At 43.5% G+C, this 22550-nt stretch overlaps 2 protein-coding genes across 2 annotated transcripts in view; one reads left to right on the top strand and one right to left on the bottom strand.

Annotated features, from left to right (window-relative positions):
- The window catches only part of LOC123253517 (transmembrane 9 superfamily member 2-like), a gene marked incomplete at its 5' end in the record, with an annotated part of 941355 nt that overhangs the window by 237340 nt on the left and 681465 nt on the right, over positions 1-22550 (bottom strand). The gene's annotated exons all lie outside the window — the stretch shown is intronic.
- ARHGEF6 (Rac/Cdc42 guanine nucleotide exchange factor 6) overlaps positions 1-22550 on the top strand; it is a 119245-nt gene that overhangs the window by 49865 nt on the left and 46830 nt on the right. Inside the window, exon 7 of the mRNA XM_044682631.1 lies at positions 18391-18485. Coding sequence (XP_044538566.1) covers positions 18391-18485 — 95 coding nt within the window. The remainder of the gene's footprint in view (positions 1-18390; positions 18486-22550) is intronic.

The following is a 22550-nucleotide window of genomic DNA, read 5'->3' as shown; positions in this document are numbered from 1 at the left end:
AATACTGTTGTGGTATAAGAAATGATGAAGTGGGGCAGCTAGGTGGCTCAGTGGATAGAGCACTGGCCTAGAATCTGGGGACCTGTGTTCAAATCTGGCCCTAGACACTTCCCAACTGTATGACCCTGGGCAAATCATTTAACCTCAGTTGCTTAGCCTTTACCGATCTTCTGCTTTGGGTCTGATACTTAGTAGCAGTTCTAAGACAGAAGGTAAGGGCTATTTAAAAAAAAAGGAAAAGAAAAGAAATGATGATGGGGGAATGTGTGCAGCTAGGCAGCGCAATGGTTAGAGTGCCAGGCCTGGAGTTGGGAGGTCCTGGGTTCAAATGTGGCCTCACACACTTCCTAGCTATGTGATTCTAGGCAAGTCACTTAATCCTCATTGCTTAGCCCTTACTGATCTTATGTCTTAGAACTGATATTAAGACATAAGGGAAGGGTTTAGAAAAAAAAGAAAGAAATGATAAAGGGGATGGTTTCAGAGGAGCCTGGGAAGGTCTGCCTGTATGAACTTATGCAGAGTAAAGTGAGGAGAGCCAGGACACAATGACAACAATATTGTAAATACAAGTAACTCTGAAAGGCTTAAGATCTCTGATCAATCAATGGTGAACTGCAATTTCAGGGGACTCATGACGAAATAGGCTATCTGCCTCCTGAAAGAGGGCTAATGGAAGGGTTTTTGGACATAGCCGATGTGTAATTTTATTTTCTTTGACTACGTCTATTTATTATGAGAGTTTTGTTTTTGTTTTTTCCTTTTTTCCATTGAGAGAAGGGAGGTAGGAAAGAAAATAGGTTTTTGTTCATTAAAAAATACACTTAAAAAAGATGTGAGAGAGGGAGTTATGAGATCAGAAGGCATAAGCAGGTCAGTATGATGGGAACCACATGGTTCAGGAGTGTGGCAAAAGGAAAATAAGAGACAGAAAAGGCGGTGATGGACTTCTTGATGTAAGGGAGAGCTTCATAATGATTAGAACTGGGCCCAGTAGTTGGTGTTGTGGTCCAGTGGAAAGAGTTGGAGCTCTGGTGTTTGAGGACCCGGGTTTAAATTCTACCTCTGATGCTATTGCTTGTGACCTTTAGACTAGATGGCTTCTGAGGGCCCTTTCAGCTCAAGATTTGGATTCTGTGAGTCTCTGAGCCAAGGCTGGAAGACCGCATGTTGGGGATCTTGTAGTGAGGATTTGCTTCCAGTACACATTGGACTCTTTGGCCTCTGAGGACTGGTCCTTCTAGCTCTGAAATCCTGTGATTCTGTGAATATCAAAGAGTGGCTCCAAAGTCAGAGGGGCTGTGATTTGTGCTGGAGGGAGGGAGGTTTTCCCTGTACCCCCATGACAGATCTTTGAGGCATTGAAGACGTGTAAATTGAATCCCTTGGCTTAGCAAGAGTTGAAGTGTTGAGATGACAAATGAGAGGCTTAATGATGTTGGCCTGAACTGGCCCCACAGGATTCCAGTGTGACACATTCAGCAGCACCACTGTGCTATATAAGGATCTCTTACTAATGCCTCAAGGCCAGGAGAAAGAGGCCCTGCAAAAAGAGCCCTTGGAAAATGGGCACATTCAGTGCCCCCCTAAAGGTTGAGGCTGCCCCCCACATGTGGTTGCCAATGCAGCTAGGGTTTCAGTTCAGATAGACATCATCTAGGGTAAACCTATGGCACTGGCCCCTTCCCCACTCTGTACCCCATGCCTGTATCAGTGGCCTTTTTTCACCACCAACTCTCTCTAGGCTCCTCATCCTTCCATCCAGTGCCCCCAAAACCATTTTGAATCCCTTAGTCTCATTAGTCCTAACCATTGGATTTGGAGTCAGAGTCCCTGAGTTTGAATCCCAGTTCTCTTTTTTTTTTAAACCCTCACCTTCAGTCATAGAATCAATACTGTGTATTGGTTCCAAGGTAGAAGAGTGGTAAGGGCGAGGCAATGGGGGGTTAAGTGACTTGCCCAGGGTCACACAGCTGGGAAGTGTCTGAGGTCAGATTTGAATCTAGGACCTCCCGTCTCTATCCATTGAGCCACCCAGCTGCCCCTTTGAATGCCGATTCTGACTCTTTTAATTTTCATGACCTTGGGTAAGTCACTTGCCTCAGTTCCCACCTTTGTAAAATGATGGAGTTGGACTCTGTGGTCTCTAGAGTCCCTTCCTATTTTAAATTTATGATATTATGATTTTATGATAAGAAAAACACGCCATCAGCCATATTTCTTTTATACGATTTCTCTTCTCCCAGTTTTTGCTCATCCTCTTCCCTTCACTGGCCTTTTGTGTCTGATATGCACACGTGTGTGCATGTACACACACACACACATACACGCACATACACACATACACACAGAGTTGTCACCTGGCTGGTATTTACCCATTGTAACCAGTTTGTTATCATAGAATCTGGGTGCTGGGACCCACAACCAGAATGAGGTAGAATAGTATTTGGGGTTTGGAATTCTGACTTTGGCAACATCTTCCCTCATACAGCATCTGTCACTCACCTTGTGTGGAATACATGTCCATCCTTCACCACTGCCCTTCACACCAAATTGTACATCTTATGGACTCCCTTCATACAATATGTTTAGGTCATCCATGTGTGCGTGCGTATGCGCAGAGACACACAAAGATCCCTATTTTTTTAACCCTTATTCTTCTGCCTTAGACTCAATACAGTTATTGGTTCCAACACAGAAGAATAGTAAGCACTAGGCCATGGGAGTTAAGTGACTTGCCCAGGGTCACACAACTAGGAAGTGTCTGAGGCTGGCCTCCCATCTCTAGGCCTGGACAGACCCCTATTTACAATGTGACTGACACCTATTTTCCCAGCCATCTTACATTCTAGATTTGATACATGTCTTTTACTTCTCTTCTACTCTCAGTCCTCCCAGACCCCCTTTATGACAGGTGTTTCACACCCATGAGTCCTGCTGGACAACTTTGCTAATTTCTTAGGGGTTCAAGACCCAAAGTGATCCATACCACATTTTGAATGCTATGAACCTGGGAGACAGAAAAGGATGAACCAACTTTAGTTAATGTGCTTGAGATTTTACTTTTAAAGAGAATGTGGTATCCATAACAACACTTTAGAATTTTGTAGCATGGATTTGTTTTTATTTATTATTAATGTTTTATTTTCTCCCAATTACATGAAAATAATAATTTAAAAAATATTTAAATAAGTAGTTTTTAGCAATTGTTTTCTAAAATTTTGAGTTCCAAATTCTCTCCCTCTCTTCTCCCTCCCTAAGATTGTAAGCAATCTGATCTAGGTTATACTTGTGTGATCATGCAAAATATATTTCCACATTGGTCCTTTTGTAGAAGAGAACTCATTAAACAAACAAGAAGAAAATAAGGTGAAAATAATCTACTTCAATCTGCATTTAGATGCCATTAATTCTATCATGAGTCCTTTGGAATTTTCTTGGATCATATATTGGATTTTTTTGGATTTGTTTTTAAAGAGATTCAGGTAACAGCCTGAAATATGTGAATATGTTGATATTTTTGTTCTTTGGTTTCTGATGTCAAATTAGATTACTCAAGATACAATCAGAAGTAGATGGAATCATCAGTAGCCCTGGATTTTTCAATATATAAAATGAAAGAAGGTGCCCATAGTTCTTCCCAACCCCAATCAGGGACCTTATGAACTGAACACAAAGGCTGTGCCAAATGCCAATGCTACTTTATCTAAAATGATTTTCCCCCCAAAGCTTTCTTGGATATCTTTTGTTTTTCCATCACTCTCTTTTTCAGATACATCCCCCTCAGTACCTTCACTTAGTCTGCCTTACCTTGTAACTAAGAAAAAGTTCAACAAAACCTGCAGACACAGCTGACACAGCAGCCATGTCTGACAGCATACATTCAGCACCCATATTCCATCCACCTTTTCAATGAAATACCAGAGCATATGGTTCTTTTTTGACCTTATTGAAGCCCTTACATTTTTCTCTTATTTACCTTTTATGCTTCTCTTGAATTTTGCATTTGGACATCAGATTTTCTGCTTAAGTCTGGTCTTTTCTTCAGGAATGCTTGGATATCTTCCATTTTATTAAATGACCACACTTTCCCCTGAAAAAATATAGACAGTTTTTTTTGGGGTAAGTGATTCTTGGTTGTAAACTCAGTTCCCTTGCCTTCCAGAATATCATATTCCAAGCCTTCTGGTCCTTCAGTGTGGAAGCTGCCAGATCCTGTGTTATCCTGACTGGGGGTCCATGATATTTGAAATGTTTCTGGCTGCTTACAATATTTTCTCCTTGGTCTGGGAGCTCTTGATTGGCTATAACTTTCTGGGGAGTTATCATTTGGGGATTCATTGCAAGAGATGGTCTGTGGATTCTTTCGATTTCTTTTTTACCCTCTTGTTCAAGAATATCAGGGCAGTTTTCTTGGATAATTTCTTTTTTTTTGGTCATGACTTTCAGGTAGTCCAGTAATTCTTACATGGTCTTTCTTGGATCTATTTTCTAGGTGAGTTATTTTTTTCAATGAGATATTTCATATTTTCTTCTATTTTTTCTTCTTTTGATTTTGTTATTGTTTCTTGATGTCTCTTGAAGTCATTAGCTTCTATTTGCCTAATTCTAATTTTTAAAGACTGAATTTCTTACATGACCTTTGATCCTTCTTTCCATTTGATCCATTTTATTTTTCATGGCACTCTTTTCTACATTGTATTTTTGTGCCTCTTTTTCCAATTGACCAATTGCTTTTTTTTGACAAATTGCTTTTTGAACTGTTATTTTCTTTTTGCATTACTTTAATTTCTTTTCCCCATTTTCTTCAACTTCTTTGATTTTTGAATTCCTTTTTGAGTTCTCCCAGAGCTTGAGACCAATTCCAATTTTTTTTGGAATTTTGCATGTAGTTGCTTGGATATCCTCATCCCTTTTGGGTTCTGTACTTTGCTCTTTGTCCCCATAGAAATTTTTGAGGGTTAAATGTTTCTTTTGCTATTTGATCATTTTCCCAGTCTTTTTTGCCTGCGAACTAGGAATTCTGAAAGCTGTTTGCTGTATTTGTCTCCTCTGCTGCTGGCTTGCAGGGTTTGACGCTGTGAGCTATTTTGCTCTGGGGCTAGGTCTTTACCACAGCAGTGCAGGCTTGAAAGGGCCCAGTGCTGTGGACTTTTGGGCCTTACTATGGGCAGGTGCCAAGGTCTGGGCCTTCATGGGGTGGGTCTGAGGTGCTCTTTTGTTGGTGTAACCTGCATCCTAGGATCCCAAGATTAGCCTATGTCCATTCTCAGAACCTGGTGTAGTAGTGAAGAGGAATGGTTGGCCAGCACTCCTCTGTGTGCAGTTTTGCTTCCAGTTCCCCATATCCCTTGAAAACCAACTCTCTCTGCCTACCTTTCAATTTGTGTTCAACGGAAGAGCCCCTTCACTCTGTCTTACTGTTGGTTTTTGACTTTTGTCGAAAAGTGCTTTTTAAAGAATGGTTTGGAAGAATTGTCAGAGCAGTTTCAGTTTTCACTGCTACTAAACCTCCATCTTGCCTGTTCCCCCAGAGCATATGGTTCTTAATCAGAATTCAGAAAATGTAGCATTTCACTTTAATCGATTACAATGATCCAAGATGATTCCAGAGGACCACTGATAAAAAATACTATCTACCTTCAGAGAGAGAGAATTAATGAATTCTGAATGTAAAGCGAAGTATCATTTTGTCTCTTTATTGTTATTGCTTTTTTCTGCAACATGGCTAAATATGGAAATGCTTTAAGTGACTTCATATCGTATCATATTTTGTCTATATCTATATCCTGTCTATATCAGATTTTGTGCCTTCTCAATGGGTGGGGAGGGACTCATAAGAGGAGGAAAGAATTTGGAACTCAGAATGTAAAAAAAAATGTTAAAAATAAATAAATAGAAAAAAAAACGTAAAAAAGAAAATCTAGCATTTCTGGAGAGCATAGGAGATAACAGCAGGGCCTTTCAATCTCTCTCTCTCTATGAAATTTCTATTTCTTCCTTTAACTTCCAGGTAACATAGTCAGCTTAACCACCTTTTAATGGCAAGACCCAGCCATCTGATGAGTGAAATGGCATTTACTCTTGGGCGCCCTCCAGATCCTGAGCTTTCTTTCCTCTGGTTTTCTCTCTGTCTTTGATTCTGCCAATTTGTACTGATCAGGTTGCTTATGCCGCCATTTTGTTTTCATTTCTCTCTCAGTGCTAGGGTGGGCTGTGGAAGGCCAGAAATGGATGGGATTCTTTCTAAGTTCTTTCCACTCAGAATATCATCAGGCTTTCTAAAGCAGGATAGTCATCACAAAATCTCAGGATGAAGAGACTTAGAAACGGTACACATTTGCCTTCTGGCTTACACCAGTGTCTTTGGAGCCTTGAGTGAAATTTCTTAAGGGACCATTCTCCAATTGTCACTACTCATTGGAGTAGGACGAGTGCAGGCAGGCTTTGGAGTTGGAGAACCTGAGTTCACATCCTCTTATCTGCTACTTAATTAACTGTATATTTGTGCCTCTATCTGTGAACCTTAGTCTTCTCATCTATAAAATGAAGATAATAATATATTATCTTCCCCATGAAAGGGTGGTGAAGTTATATTGTTGTTAGCATTGTTTTTCTCTTTGTGATTTAGACCTGGTATTTCTTTGGTGGAAGATGATACTCTTTCTTAATGCAAGTTGGTACCCTCTCTATAACTTCTAGTCCTGAGCACCAAGAAGTTAAATGACTTGCCCAGGGTCATATAGGCAAGTCAGAGCTGGCCTCTCAGATTTCTTCCTTTTTGTAAGTAATGAAATCATTTGCTTATGTACCCTCACAAGCTGGAGAGAGATTGGAGCTCAGACACTCTCTGGGCACCTTGGACAAGGGGCTTAACTTTGCTGTGCCTCATTTTCCTCGTTTTTGAAATGAGGGGGTTGGGCTCAATGGCTTCCATAATCTTTTCTAACACTAATTGAAGATCCCATGGTCCTGTGCCTGAGAAGATATATATTTTGGGCAGTAATGTATTGTGTGTGTGTGTGTGTGTGTGTGTATTTGTGTATTCCCTTGTCTCTATTCTGTTGATACTTTCAAACTGTCCCTCCTTTGAGAGCGGGTCATTGAGAGTGTTCGGATTATTTATAAAGGAAAAAAAATGGCAGAATCTCTGCCTCTCAGGGTTGGCTGGGCCCTCCATGGCCATCTGCCTAGTCTAGACCATACTGAAACAATTCTTCCCACAAGTGGTCATCCAGCTTAGGAATGGGCAGGGGAGCATACCTGCATCCATTCTCGGGAGTTGCTCTTATTGGGTGACCAAGACTCAATGGGCCTCTCTTCAGAGTTCCTACTCATTCCTCCTATTTATGCCCCTTGGGGACAAATGAAATTAGTTGCCCCCTTCTTTCACATGCCAACCTTTCAGATACTTGAAGAGAGCTCTCATGGATCCCTGAATCTTCTCTTCTCCAGGCCCAAATGTCTCTAGTTCTTTCAAGTGATCCTTCTGTGGCAAGTGAGGGGAACAGAAAGATGAACACACATGCATGGCAGTTGAAGCAAGAGACTGAGGAGAACGATCTTTTCTAGTTCTGAAGAATCAAAAAAGGCATCTTGGAATGTAATCATCCCACCAGCAGCCTGTTCTCAGCTGCACATACAGCAGGCCTTTATTTTAGGAATCACTGGGATTACTCTCTCCAGTATCCAGTCTTCCTTTCTTCTACCACCCCCTCCTTCTATCCCCCAATTAAATTCGAATCAGGCCTTAAAGGATCTTTACCAATGATCTCATCACTGGATCTAGATAGATCTGGAAGGAACCTCAGAGGCCATCTAATCCAGCCCCATCCTTTTAGAGATGGAGGAAAGTGAGGCCAGGAACAAGTAAAGTGACTTTTCCTAAGTTCACACAAAGTAAATGGAAGAATAGTTATTTGAGCCCATGTCCTCTACCTCCAAATTGAATATTCTTTCCACTGCACCATGCTGCCTCCACATCTCCCATCCCATCCATCTCCCACCCATTCTTCAGTTTGACCCCTCTTATTCTTAGTCACTTTAATGAAGTCAGCCTGCTTCCTGTCTCCCTCAGCTCAGGAAATGCATTCCCACCATTGTTAGGTTTTGTTCTCCTGGGAGGGGATGAAAGGAAACTTACAGGGGCACAGGAATTCCTCCTCATGTGACCAGAACATCTTCCCTTCCTTTCTTCTGAGGAGGAAGAGAGGGAAGACTCCTGCTAGCCCACTTCCCATGAGTACATTGACATGGCTCTGGCTCCATGTCAAAGTTTGGACACTCTAATGAGTGTGGTTCTCTCCCATGATCACTTCTGGAGGCCTGAGACAGAAAAGCAAGATTGCCCCGTCCTCCCAGAAGCCAGTGCATGGCAAAATTGGCTCTGAACACCGTGTCTCCAACTGACTTTAAATGGATTGTGATTTTATCTCCTCACAGACATGGCCAGATGGTATGACTCCCAGGCTGTGGTTTGGCCACCCCTGGTTAATTGATTGGAATCTAGAGCGTGGGAACGAGAGCCCAGCATCCTTCTGGGACCTGGGGCAACACAGAAGGATTCTTCCATATTGGTAGCTGCTGACCTTAGCTTACTCCCCTCGCTACATGGGAACCCCTGACTGTTTCCTGTGACATCGTTCCCCTGTCGCCCCAAGAATGTTTTCTTTTTCTCTTCCCTCACGCTTCCAATCACCTTCCTCTATGCTTGGACTTTTCTTTACCCGCTGTTCTTTGACATTCTGTGCCAGGAAGACTGGAAACAAGGAAAGTGTGCCCATACGTCTTAGTTGCCAGGTTCAATTAGAGGAGGCACCATTTAAGCTGCTAGAGAGAAAACAGCAGACTTAGCACTGAACGTGCATTCAAGTTATATTTAGCCCCACTCGGGTAATGCATCAGCCTTTCTCTCTGGGCCTTGTTTCATTAGAGCTACTCCACCTGGCCTTGCTCTCCAGGTGACTGATAGAAGGGGAGCATTTAGCACTTCAGGGTTAGCAGAGCTAATGCTAATTTCCTTGCCAGAAGGCACTGTTGTCAACAAACATTTATTGCTCTCCTAGTGTGTGTTGGGCACCAGGCTCAGCCCTGGGGACATCAAAAAGGAGAAGATTGTGCAAGCTGTTCGAGGGCAAAGACCTCCCACTGGGGGAAGCAGGATGAGAGAGAACTGTAGGGCAGATGCCAGATGACCATTATGTTCATTGAGTGTTCCAGGAGTTCAGAAGAGGGAGGTTCAAATCCAGGCTTTGCCATTCATTCGTTGTGTGACCATGGGCAACTCCGCTCCGAGTCTCAGGATCTTCGTGCAAAATGATGGGGCCAGACAAAATAACTTCTTTTTTAAAAATGAAATTTAATTGATAAATTAAGAGACTTTTCCATGGCTACATGATTTATGTTTTTTTCCCTCCCCTTCTCCCACCCCCCTCTGGTAGTCAAGGAGCAATTCCACTGGGTTTTACATGTGTCATTGATCAAGACCTATTTCCATATTATTAATATTTGCACTAGGGTGATTGTTTAGAGTCTACATCCCCAATCGTATCCCCACCAACCCATGTGGTCAAGCAGTTGTTTTTCTTCTGTGTTTCTGCTCCAACAGTTCTTTCTCTGGATGTGGACAGTGTTCTTTCTCATAAGTCCCTCAGAATTATCCTGGATCATTGCATTGCTGTTAGTAGAGAAGTCCATTGTGTATCCATCTCTGTGTACAATGTTCTCCTGGTTCTGTTCCTTTCACTCTGCATCACTTCCTGGAGGTCATTCCAGTTCACATGGAATTCCTCCAGTTCATTATTCCTTTGAGCACAATAGTATTCCATCACCAACAGATACCACAATTTGTTCAGCCATTCCCCAATTGAAGGGCATCCTCTAATTTTCCAATATTTTGCCACCACAAAGAGCGTGGCTGTAAATATTTTTGTACAAGTCTTTTTCCTTATTATCTCTTTGGGGTATAAACCCAGCAGTGATATGGCTGGATCAAAAGGCAGGCAGTCTTTTAAAGTCCTTTGGGCATAATTCCACATTGCCCTTGTTACAAATAAAATTAATATAGAAGGATATATTTTAAAATATTAGGGTTTTATTTAAAGCCATTTTGATAGTTGCCCATGTGCCTGATAAGAACTCATTCAAATTGCTGCGCCATTACCTCATGCTTTCCCCCTGGCTGCTTCAAAGGAAAAAGAGCGAACCAATCAAGTCCTGAATCTTTATACTTCTGTCTATGTAATCACACTTCCTGTCCACCTCATTACCCAAGAGGAATCATGGGAAATGTAGTTTTGAAAGAGTCCTAAACGTCCACAGGAAGTTTAGATCAGAGACCTCAAGATCCGTTCAAGGATCCCCAAATTTCCAATATCACACTCTCCAAAATGGTTGGATCAATTCACAACTCCACCAGCAATGCATTAATGTCCCAGTTTTGCCACATCCCCTCCAGCATTCATTACTCTCCCCTTCTTTCATTTTAGCCAATCTGCTAGGTGTGAGGTGATACCTCAGAGTTGTTTTGATTTGCATTTCTCTAATTATTAGAGATTTGGAACACTTTCTCATGTGCTTATTGATACTTTTGATTTCTTTACCCGAAAATTGCCTATTCATGTCCCTTGCCCATCTAGCAATTGGGGAATGGCTTGATTTTCAAAATAACTCCTAAGAACATTGTACACAGAGATGGATACACTGTGGCACAATCGAATGTAATGAACTTCTCGACAATCCAGAGAAACTTATGAGAAAGAACACTATCCACATCCAGAGAAAGAACTGTGGGAGTAGAAACACAGAATTAAAACAGATGATCGATCATATAATTCGATGGGGATATGTTTGGGGGTTTGATGTTAAAAGATCACTCTATAGCAAATATGAATAACATGGAAATAGGTTTTGAACAATGATACATGGATAACTCAGTGAAACTGCTTGTCAGCTCCAGGAGAGGGAAGGGAAAGGGAGGGGGAGGAAATCATGAATCATGTAACCATGGAAAAATATTCTAAATCAATAAATAAATTAAAAAAATAACTTCTAAGGTCCTTCTAGCTCAGTATATTATGAGCCTATGATCACTTAGGCTTAGGGTACTTTTTATGGAGGAGGCTGAGTTGAGCTGAATCTTGAAGGATAGGAAAGAAAGAAGGAAGGAAACTAAGATTACAATTGAATAATAATAATCAATAGTGGTTAACATTGATATTGCACATACTACGTGCAAGGCACTGTGCTAAGCATTTTACAAATATCTCATTTAATCCTTACAACAACCCTGGAAAATAGGAGCTCTTTTTATCCTTATTTTATTTTCTTCAGTTGAGGAAACTGAAGCATATAGAGATTAAGTGAGTTGACCAGGGTCATACAACTAGTATGTTTCTGAGGCTGGATTTGAATTTAAGTCTTTCTGGCTCCAGACCTAGTGCTCTATCCACTGCAGTACCGCCTAACTGCCCATAATCTGGAGGATGTAGGATTTAAATGGGTTTAAGATGAAAAAAGGTCTTTTTGGCAAGGGGAATGAAGTACACTAAAGCAGGGAGGTAGGACTATTCAGGCTAGAACTGCAACTGATTCTAGTTGGGGCCCAAGACCCCAGAATCTTTTTCTTGACATCCGCTTACACAATTATATGTCATTGGTATATCTTCCAATAAGGCCACAGAATGATGATTGGAAGTAGGGACTGACTGGTGGCTTTTTTGCTTCCTGTAGAACATAGAAGGCTGGGTTTTCCTTCAGGTTAGATCTAGTATGTCTTGAAGGATCAAAAGACTCATCTGGTGGCTGCTTTGGAGAGAAGACACTTTTATAAGAGGGTCTCTCCTTTCCTGTCCCTTCTGAGGTCTTCTTAGTTATTCTCCAGTCCAGTGCTGCCATCTTGTACATGCATAACCCTGCATCTTGCTTATGACCATTTAGTTGTATAGACCACCTTTGGATAGTGCCTACTTAGCTCTTCTGGCCCTTTTTTTGGTTACTTCCCAAAGTTCCCCGAGAAGCCTCTGTTTTAAGTGGCTAGTACCAAATAAGGTAAAGAATTACTATAATGAAAATAGTGAGAACTGGGATACTGGGCCTACAGTGGTCTGGGAGCCCCTCAGAGTGGGTATGAGAGAGAACTGAGGCTTCTTAGGCTTACTGCCCAAACTCTCCAGTTCTCTGGACTTGATTTGAATGTGGCATGACAAAAACAAGGGCTGTGATTTCCAGGCATGAGGATTGAGATTCACCTCAATTCAGCAAGCACTGATTGAGCACTTACTGTGTACCAAATGACATACAACAAGACCCCTTTGTTTGCAGGGAGTATGTTCCAAGATCTACTGTGGATGGCTTAAATCACTGATATAAGCAAACATCTGCTGGCCTCATGTAGATGTGGTCTCTCTCCTTGTTCCTACACATCAGTCCCACCCCTCTATCACCCAACAACAACTTCTAAAAAAGCAAAAGTGGAAGCAGAAGAAACTGCCCCCCCACTGCAGGGTAGACTATTGCCACAGGTGTGTACTTCCAGTGCTTAGCAGGAGAACCTTCATTGGTTAGGGTTGACCACAAGTAACTGAAACTGAGGATAACTGAAACCATGGAAAGCGAAATTAAGGACAAAGGGGCCCTACTCTGCTTGGTACTGGGATTTCAGAGACCAAAGCAAAACAGGCCCTGTTGTTCTCAGGGAGCTTATATTTTACTGGGGGAGAGTTAGCAGAAGTAATTTCAAGAGAGAGAGTGTGCTAAGAACCAGGGTTAGGGGTCAGGCAGGTCTCCTGTTGTAGGTGGCACCTGAGATGACATTTGAGGGACACTTGCAGTTCCAAGAGGTGGAAGTGAGGCAGAAGGGTATCTTTCAGAATGACAAGATCTGCCAAATTGTGCAATGTAACCAAATCATGATTACTCCAAGGACACCAGCCAGTTTGTTGGGCACTTCTGCTCCCTCCCCTTTGTTCCGAAGTCCCTCTTGCTTCCCAGCTTTGGGGCATTTTGCTGTTTGCCAAGAACTCAGAAGTGATGGATGAACATTAGGCTGTTTTTATTCTTTCTGGATCTCAGTTACTCAGGCATTTTCAACAGATTATGCCAGATGGAGAGATCACAATTAGAGTTGGAGGAACCTGAAAGTCCCAGACAAGAGAGTATTGGCTCTGCTTTTCTCCTCCCTCTCTAGAATATTTCTTTTTTTTTAAAACCCTTAACTTCTGTGTATTGGCTCCTAGGTGGAAGAGTGGTAAGGGTGGGCAATGGGGGTCAAGTGACTTGCCCAGGGTCACACAGCTGGGAAGTGTCTGAGGCCAGATTTGAACCTAGGACCTCCCGCCTCTAGGCCTGACCACCAACCCACTGAGCTTCCCAGCTGCTCCTCTAGAATACTTCTAATGGATGATGGATTTTTAAATTGTAATCAGCTGTGCTTCTCTTGGGATTATTGCTCCTATTGATTCTCTCCCTCCACATAGCTTCTTCTCAGAATCCCTAGGTTCTTCTAAGGCTCTGCTTAGCTGTTCCCTCCTCCCCTCCCCCACCCTCTTCCTTATTGTTATCTTTGTATATGTTTTATTCCCTTATAGCAGTGGTGGCAAACCTTTTAGAGATGGAGTGCTGGACCCCCCATCCCCTCCTCCCCGCAGACTGAGTGTCATGCCCATCTCTCCCAGAGACTGAGTGCCATGTCCCCCTGACCTCACCCCACCACCACTCGCCTTTACCCTAGACAGGGGAGGGAGGAAGCACTCCCAATGGGCTGCCGGGCAGAGTTTTGGTTAAAGTGAGGAATGTCCTCAGGTGCATGGAGAGGGGGAAGGGAACAGCTCCACCCCGAGTCCCTCTGGCTCTCTAGTAATGAAGTCTGAGGGTGGCATGCATGCCCACAGAGAGAGCTCTGTGTGCCACCTTTGGCACCTGTGCCATAGGTTTGCCATCATGGCCTTAATGCATTCTTTTCAGATTGTATTCTGTTTACTTATCTCCTTATATGTTGTAAGCCCCAAAAGGCAAGACAGTATGGTGAGGGGATATAGAACAGGCCGGACATGAGTTCAAGTTGTGCCTCTGACACATACTGGCTATGTGAGCTTGGCAAAGTTATTTAACCTCTTGGTGCCTCAGGCAGCTTTCTAAAGATGTCAAATCATAGTTGCTAGTCTGCTTTGGTAGAGGGTATTTCTACTCTTAGAGTTCCCTACCCCAATGAAATCACCAGTAGAGACTAAAAAAGAAAAAATAATAATCCAATAGAATATAAGCTCTTTGACGGCAGGAATTTTTTTCTCCATCTTTGGATCTCCAGCCACTTCTAATAGTGCTTAGGCCATAAAAGATGCTTAGCATACACTGATTGAATTGAGTCAAATGGACAGCAGATGCTATCTGCCTTTGAGCTATTTTGTTCTGTGTTCCTTTATTTCATTATAAACCAGGCAAGGGCCATGAAACACTGGCACTGAACTTTCTTTTGGGGAAGTGGCAGTCCTCCCTCTTCTGCCTCTCTAGTAGTAAATGTCAGAAGGGGCTTGCCTCCTCTTCTCTTTTTTGCTGACTGGTTGGGCACTTTCTCTATAGGCTCTGGATCTTCTACACCCAAATATGACTACGAAGATGGGAAGTGGGGGGAGGTTGAGGGCAGAGGAAAGTTGTGCTATAGCTGTATTTTGTACAGAAAGCATAATTAGTAGCCTTGCAATTGTCTTTCTGCCTGCCGTCTTCTCTGAACCAATTTATTGCCCCAACTTTTTCTTTTTCTACTTACCCACTCTTTCTCTCCCTCTCCCTCTTCACTCTACTCACTTTGCTCTGGCTTCTAGACTGTCTCATACATTGATCTGTCAATTCTCTTGCTCATATCCCCTGTTCACTCTTACCTACTTCCTCTGTGCCTTTCTCCCTCAGCCATGTCTCTTCACCATCTGAGTGCCAGAGGGCACAGACACTGACATCAGCTTCCACATGGCTAGATGGCCACCCATCCAAGATGTGGGAGCTGGGGGTTGTTTGGGCAAAGAGCCTAGGACCTGGAGGGCTGCAATGATGTAGACAGACGGATGGCCACATGTCATGGTGCTGCTGGGCAACACTGATTTGGCTTTCTCAAAGCATTTCATTAACATTAATGTATCTTCTAGATGTGGCAACTAACTCAGAGTCCCTCAGTATGTCTTTGCCTTTTATTGGTCTTTCTGAGATCAATTAATTTCTTTTCTGATGTCATGATTTTCAGCTTTTGTTTATGAATGGATTAATCTCTTAAAACACCAGCTGTTTCATTTTTAAAGAGTCCAATGTTATTTGTCTTTAAAAAATTTGAAGCATAGCTATTGTGCACATAAACTCTAGGAGTTCATATTCCTAGTTTGACTTGCACTGGACCAAGTAGTTCTTTGGAATATGACTGGCATCTTCCCCCCTGGAATCTAGGTGTATCCCTGAAGGAAAATCATTTCACAAAAATTCAATATTAACTGGTGATAGAATAGCTTGATACAGTAGAAAATGCACTGGCTCAGGAGGCAGAGGAATTGGGTTCAAATCCTGTCTCTGATGCTTATTGCTTATGTAGACATAGGTAAGTCACTTACCCCTTGGGCCCCTTATGTAAAATGAAGGGTTTGAACTAGATGGTCAGTGTGGTCCCTTCTCATTCTAGATCTCGGATCTTATGATTTAGAACTGAAAGGAACCTTAGAGATCAGCTCGTCCAACCTCTTCATTTTACATACGAAGTAACTGAGGCCCAGAGAGGGAAAAAGACTTCAGTTACACAAGTTGCAAGTGGTAGAGCCACGGTTCAGATTTGGGCCCCTGATTCCAAATTAAGTGTCCTTTCCATAGGCCTAGGTTACAGTGGAAAGAATGTTAGGAGGACAGGTGTGAGAAGACCTGATTTTGGACCTGCTACTGACTAGTATGAGTTTTTTTAACCCTTACTTTCCAACTTAGAATCAATACTAAGTGTCATTTCTAAGACAGAAGACCAGTAAGGGCTAGGCCATGGGGGTTAAGTGATTTGTCCAGGGTCACACAGCTAAAAAGCATCCGTGGTCAGATTGAACCCAAGATCTCCTGTCTCTAGGCCTGCCCTCTCTATCCACTTGACTAGTATGATCTTGACTATGTTCCCTCTCTTGTCCTCAGTTTACCCATCTGTTAAATAACAACCCCTATGTTGCTAATTTCTGAGGGTATTTGTTGGGATCATGTAAATTACATACATGGATAATGTTTAATAGGTTAGAAAGCACTTTTACAGATTTCAAGATTAAATATGGCCTTTTGTATGGCTAAGTATGGCCAGGAATATTCCTGCGGGCCCAATATCATGTTCTTTTTGTATGCTTAGTAGAGGATAAGCTGCTAAATACATTGATCATGAGATGATTGTTCTATATGTATCCTTCTGGCCAGCGTCCCGTCATCACATGGTCATGAATCACTCTGGCCATTTGTGCTTGTCATTAGCCATACAGAGCATGAATACCTTCCACCACCTGCTCTGGTCTAAATTGATATCCCTTTAGATTTACTCATTGCCTCTTTCCATTTGGGGAACTCAACTGTAAAAACAAACTCACTTTCCAGATAGCGGCAGGCCTGGTACAGGTGGTGGTTCAAAAACTTTTGGGTCTCGACCCCCACACGGAGAGCTTTTGTTTAAGTAAGTTATAGCAACCAATATTCACTACTAGAAATGAAAACATCTCAATATTGTTATGAAAATAGTTTTGAGTTTACTGACCCACTGAAAGGGTCTTGGGGACTCCCAGGGATCTCCAGACTACCCTTTGAGAACCATTGCTATAGAAGAAAGAACACAACTAAGACACAGGAGGCCAATGTTCGAATGCTGGCACTGCCACTTACTAGCTGGATGACCCTGACCAAGTCACTTCCCTCTGTGGACTTCTGGTTTTCTGTCCATAAAGTGAGAGAGTTGGACCTGCAGCCTTAGAGTTTCCTTTTCCAAGAGAGTTTGGAATTTTTTCTTACCAGCGTGCTAATGGCCACATTACCCACAGACTTTGCTTTATGTCTTGGCCTGCCCAGCATGTATGTAGTAGTTATTTCAGGGAAAAGGATGTCATTGTTGAAATGACAGCACCAGGGAAGCAGAGAACAGGGCCTAGAGGCCTAGAAGCCTAGAAGCCTAGAAGCCTAGTCTACTTTGAGTAGTCTAGAAGAGATATTGTGGAAACCAAATTGGATTGCTCCGAGCCCGCAGCCCTGCCAAGTGCCCTGCCTTCCACCTCACCACAGAGTAGGCAGTCCTGTCCCCATCAAGGCCCATGTTTCCTCATGTCCTTTCATTATCAAATGCCATGGTCGCTGAGAAAGAAGGTCTTTGGCCGAAACAATGGAAAGTCAAAGAGAGCCTTGATTTTAGAGCTGGGAGAGACTTCAGACACATCAATTCCAGCTCTCTCACTTTACCCATGAGGGAACTGAGGCACCAAGAGATGAAATAACTTGCCCAGGTTCACACAGCTCATGAGTGGCAGAACTAGGATTCAAACACAGACCCCTTGACTCCAAATCTGGTGCCATGCTGCCTCCAAAATAATTGAGGGAAGGTAGAAGGTATTCCAAACACAAAGCCACCTTAAAGAAGGTGTTCGGATTTGGTGCCTAATTAATTGGGAGAGAGCCATCATCACTCATCTCTGTTGTTCTCCATGTGTGCTGCTCTGGGACCTCACCTCTAATTGCATTTTTTTTAACATTTATTAATATTCATTTTTAACATGGTTATATGATTCATGCTCCTCCTTTCCCCTTCAACCCCCCCACCACCGCACACCCCCCACCCATGGCCGATGCGCATTAATTGCATTTTTATTTGGAGTAATCCAACCAGGAAATAAAGGATTTCAGAACTAGGAGTATCCTTAGGGATAATCTAGACCAGCCCCCTCATTTTACAGAGGAGAAAACTGAGGCCCAGGGAGGGCACGTGATATGCCTAAAGCTATACAGTGAGTTCATGGCAGAGTTGACAGTAATATAGCAAGTTTGCAAAGAGTGCTTGACTCACATCATTTCATTTGATTTTCACAATAGTCCCAGGCAGCTGGTGCCATTATTATGCCCATTTTATAAATGAGGAAACTGAGGTTGAGAAAGGGAGGTGCTTAAGGAAGGATTTGAATCCCAAGGTTTCCCAACTCAAGATCTGGTACCCTCTCTAGCCCATCATATTACCATCATGTTCAAGAAAATCCTTCAAGGCCAAGCTGGATGGGCACTTGGCTAGGAATGGGGTAAAGGGGATTCTGGTTAGGGTCTGAGTTGGTCTAGATGGTCACTGAGGACCCTTTAGCTTTGGAGTTTCAGGAGTCTGAGGCTCATGCTTGTACTCATCCAACTTTGTTTCTCTGAATGTAGGTTTTACAGAACATCCTGGAAACTGAACAGGACTACGCTAAAGAGCTACAGTCACTTCTTGGGACTTACTTAAGACCTCTGCAGTCCAATGACAAGTAAGATTTCCATTGTAAAGTTCCTACCCAAGAAAACCCCAAAATGCCAACCCTTGCAGCCATTACAATGCTGGTGTCTTGGAGCTGGACAAGTGTCCGTTCAAAGAATTCCCACCATGCCTGAGTTGCCAAGAACATGGCCAGGGCTGCAGAAATCCTACAAGATGTCGCTCCCTAAGAATTTGGCTGTGGAAGAGAAGATCTGATTTCCCTTTCTGCCAGGTGCCATGTTCATCCTGGATGTTTTTTCCATGGTGTGTCTGGCTTTACCCTCTAGAAATGAAATGGGCTCCCTGGTTATTTTACTCTGTGGTTCTCGCCAATAATCCCTGTAAGCATGTGAATTGGGCAGGACACAGATTGACTCTGACCTTTGCTCTCCAGGAAGGGCCTCTGTGCTGGGATCTGATAGTAGGAAACCCCAGCAGAGGGCTGCCCAGAGGAACTGCAAGCGGCTGACCTCAGACAGGTCCCATTCACTGGCACAATTTTCTCCTTCACCTTTGCACTGGTAAAAAGCAGTTACTTAGAAAGATGTCTGGCAGGAAACTAGCCACTCCCACCTCTTCCTCGTGGCTCTCCCAGCTTCTGGTTTCTTGGAGATATCCTGGATTCTTCCCTCTTCCTCTTCCGCCATCCAGCAGCCTAATAAGTTGCCCAGTCTTTTCAGTTCCACCTTCACAGCTTCTCTCCCATTTCTTTCCTTCCTCTCTACTCAGAGTCACTGCCTTAAGTCAGGCCCTCATTAGTTCTCGCCTGGACTACTGGAATACTTTCCTAACTGATCCCTCTGTTTCCAGACTCTCCCTTGTTCATACAGCTGCCAAGAGAATCTTCCTAAGGCACAGCTCTGACCGTGTCATTCCCCTGCTCAAGGAACTTCAGTGGCTCCACATTTACCTGTGGGATAATATACAGCCACACTCCTTAGCCTGGCATTTAAAACCTTCAACGATCTTACCTTCTACCTCCCTGTCTTTCCCCCCCACTTCCTATCTCATATAGCTCGCCAACCCCCATACTTTTCTTGCCCTCTCTCATTTCTGTACCTTCACTCTGCCTGTAATGGTCCTAGGTCCCAGTGTCTCCATTGTGAAGAATCCCCTGATCTTTCCTCCCCACACTTCCCAGTAAAAGTGATCTCTCCCTCGTCACAGGGCACCGAGCACTTTGCCTGGCCTGAGATCTCATTATCACGTCTCGTATTTTTCCTTATATTATCTTTATTTGTACTTGGACCTCATCCTCCATAGCAGAGAATGTAAGCTTCTGGAGGATGAGGCAGGCCTGTATCATTACCCATCTTGCAAACAGGTGGCATTTACCATGTGCTCATTGCCTTGAATTGCGCCTCAGCCATGTGAGGTGACTATCCACGAGCCCAACGGAGCCCTCTTCAGCTTGTAGGCCTCTAGCCTTTGTAAATGTGGACTCTTTGTACAGGCATGTGTTAATATTTACCTTGGCCAAGCTTTATCAGAGATTAAGATATTGGCAGAGTCTGGTGGAAAGCTGAGCAATGATTTGCAATCAGTCTGTATAATTGAGGCCAAAACCTTTTTCCGGCTGCTGCTGCTCCTCTCTCGGCTGAGCTCTGTGTGCCGACATGGCTTGGTCAAAGGGGATGTGATGCATGCTTCCCTCTCCCTTCTTACATTGACCACTTCTTTCCCTGATGTTTTAGAGAGAGGGAGACTTGGGGCCCAAAGCCCTGTTAGGTAGATGTCTGTGGAAATAGTCCAGTCCTGGCTGTTGACCTGGATGATTTGGGACAAATCCTTTCCTTGCTTATGGCCTCAGTTTCTCTGTCTGTAAAAAGAGGGGCCTGGACCTTTAAGGGCTAAGATAAAAATCTTGTTTGGTTAAGCACTGTCCCTTGCTGAAAGTCTCGACTACAAACTGTCTGTCTCCAAATGATAATAAAATGAGACAATATCTGTGAAGTGCTTTGCTGACCTTAAAGTGCTCTATAAATGATGTTAGCTCTTATTAGCAGCTATTGGCCAGCCCAGCATTCTGGGATTTTACCTCATTACCGCTTGTAGACTTCCCTCCCGCTGACTTGTTTCCAGGAAGGCTAGAGCTTCCCAGTCATTGATTTAGCCCTAGAAGGCACCTCGGAGACTATCTGGCCCAATCCTCTCATCTTATGGATGGGGAAACTGAGGCCTGAAGGGACTAAGGTCCCAGGCCACCCCAGTAGTAAGTAGCAGGGCCAGGATTCAAACTCCCATAATCTGAGAGCAAAACCAATACTCTTCCCGCTGTCCCTTTTCACCCTTCTTTTACTGCAGCCTGTGGCTTCATGGATGTCGAGAGGTCCCGGTGTGGAAACTCCCTTTGTCAATGGAGATTAGCAACTCCTCCATAGCTTATAGTCTTAGAGTATTGTCTGGGCCATAGATCTACTCGGAGGCAGGTAAACTGAGGCCTTTCTGACTCCCAGACTGACCCACAGGCCTCCAACATGCTACCTCTCATAATGTAGCCAAAGAAGAGGTAGAAATTGTGAGAGCCTGGAAAGCTCAGTGGATCCGAGATCTTGGAGATAGAAGAAGAGCCCCCCCCCCCCCCCCCCCGCTCATCGGTGTTCTTGGCAGGCAGCAGGGAAGAGGTTTTCTGATTTGATTCTCACAACAACCCCACGAGGTAGATGCAGTAAGAATAATAATTACAATAAAAATTAATAGCTGACATTTCTATGGCATTTCCTCTGTTCCAGGCACTTTGCTGAGTGCTTTATCTTCATTAGCTCATTTCCTCCTTACAACAACCCCACGAGGTAGATACTATAATAATTATAATAATTTAAAAAATAATGGTGAACATTTCTATAGCATTCCTTACTTGTCAGGCACTGGGCTGAGCACTTTACTAAAATATATTATCCCATTTCCTCCTCACAATAACCCTGGGAGGTAGGTGCTATAATGAACCCCATTTCACAGATGGGGAAACTGAAGCTCAATGACTTGCTCAGGGTCACACAGGTAGTGAGTGTCTGAGGCTGAATTTGAACTAGGCCCAGGGCTCTCTCCACTGCAGTGCCACCTTGCTGCCCTGTGATAGATAGACAAGAGAGAGAGATGGACACTATCTAAGTCCTGGGAGAATAGAGGAAGTGTGACTGGGAAATGATTGAGGCTGAGTGGGAAGGAAAAGACAGAAGTTAGAGAAAATGGGAGGCACAAGGGCAGCCTGGCCTGCGCCTGAAGAGAATTCCAAGTAAATCAGTCATCCTAGGAATTGCTTCTCCTGTGTCCAAGTCGTTTTTCTGGATGGGCGTTGAAGGGATTTGGCGAAATCAGGCCACTGACAGTGTAACGTGCCTGGAGGGTTCAAAGAAGAGGGTCAAGTTTCCATAGCCATGTGGAAGGTGTCAGGAGGTTCAAAGATTGCCCTTTTAATACCTGGAGCAAAATGAGGTTTTTCTACTTTATGGTCCCAGAGACCATGGGAAGCTCTCAGATGTCTCAGTAACACCTGAGTCTTCCCTCTCTTTTTTTCTTTCTGGAAGAATTATGCCTCCCTAGATATATTTTCTTTATTTCTTTTTTTAGCACTTACTTTCTGTCTTAGTAACAACTCTAAGACAGAAGGGCAAGGGCTAGGTAAATGGGGTTAAGTGACTTAAGTGACCTATCCACGGTCACACAGCTAGGGAGTGTCTGAGGCCAAATTAGAACCCAGATCCTCCCAACTCCAGGCGTGGTGTTCTATCAGACCCGATGTTCTATCCACTCTCTATAAAGCTACTCCCTAGATATATTTTCTCGTGTGTGTGTGTGTGTGTGTGTGTGTGTGTGTGTGTGTGTGTGTGTGTACTGAAAATCCTAGGCTCTCAGAAGTAGAAGGGACCTGAGAGGTCATCTGGTTCACCCTCTACCTGAAGCCTTAGTGTTCTCTCTGGCATCTCCGACAAGGGCTCATCTAGCCTTGGCTTAAAGACCTCTCAGGAGGGGAGCCATTGCCACTCAAGGTAGCACAGCCCTTTCTGGGACAGTTCCAGTGGACAGAGGGAGCCTCTTCTTACATCAAACCTTAATCTGTCCACCTTGGATTCCC

This window comes from Gracilinanus agilis, chromosome X (assembly GCF_016433145.1).
Source record: "Gracilinanus agilis isolate LMUSP501 chromosome X, AgileGrace, whole genome shotgun sequence".
NCBI classification, from domain to species: Eukaryota; Metazoa; Chordata; class Mammalia; order Didelphimorphia; family Didelphidae; genus Gracilinanus; species Gracilinanus agilis.
Note: the sequence above shows the minus strand (reverse complement) of the source record. Positions and strands in the feature narration are given on the sequence as shown.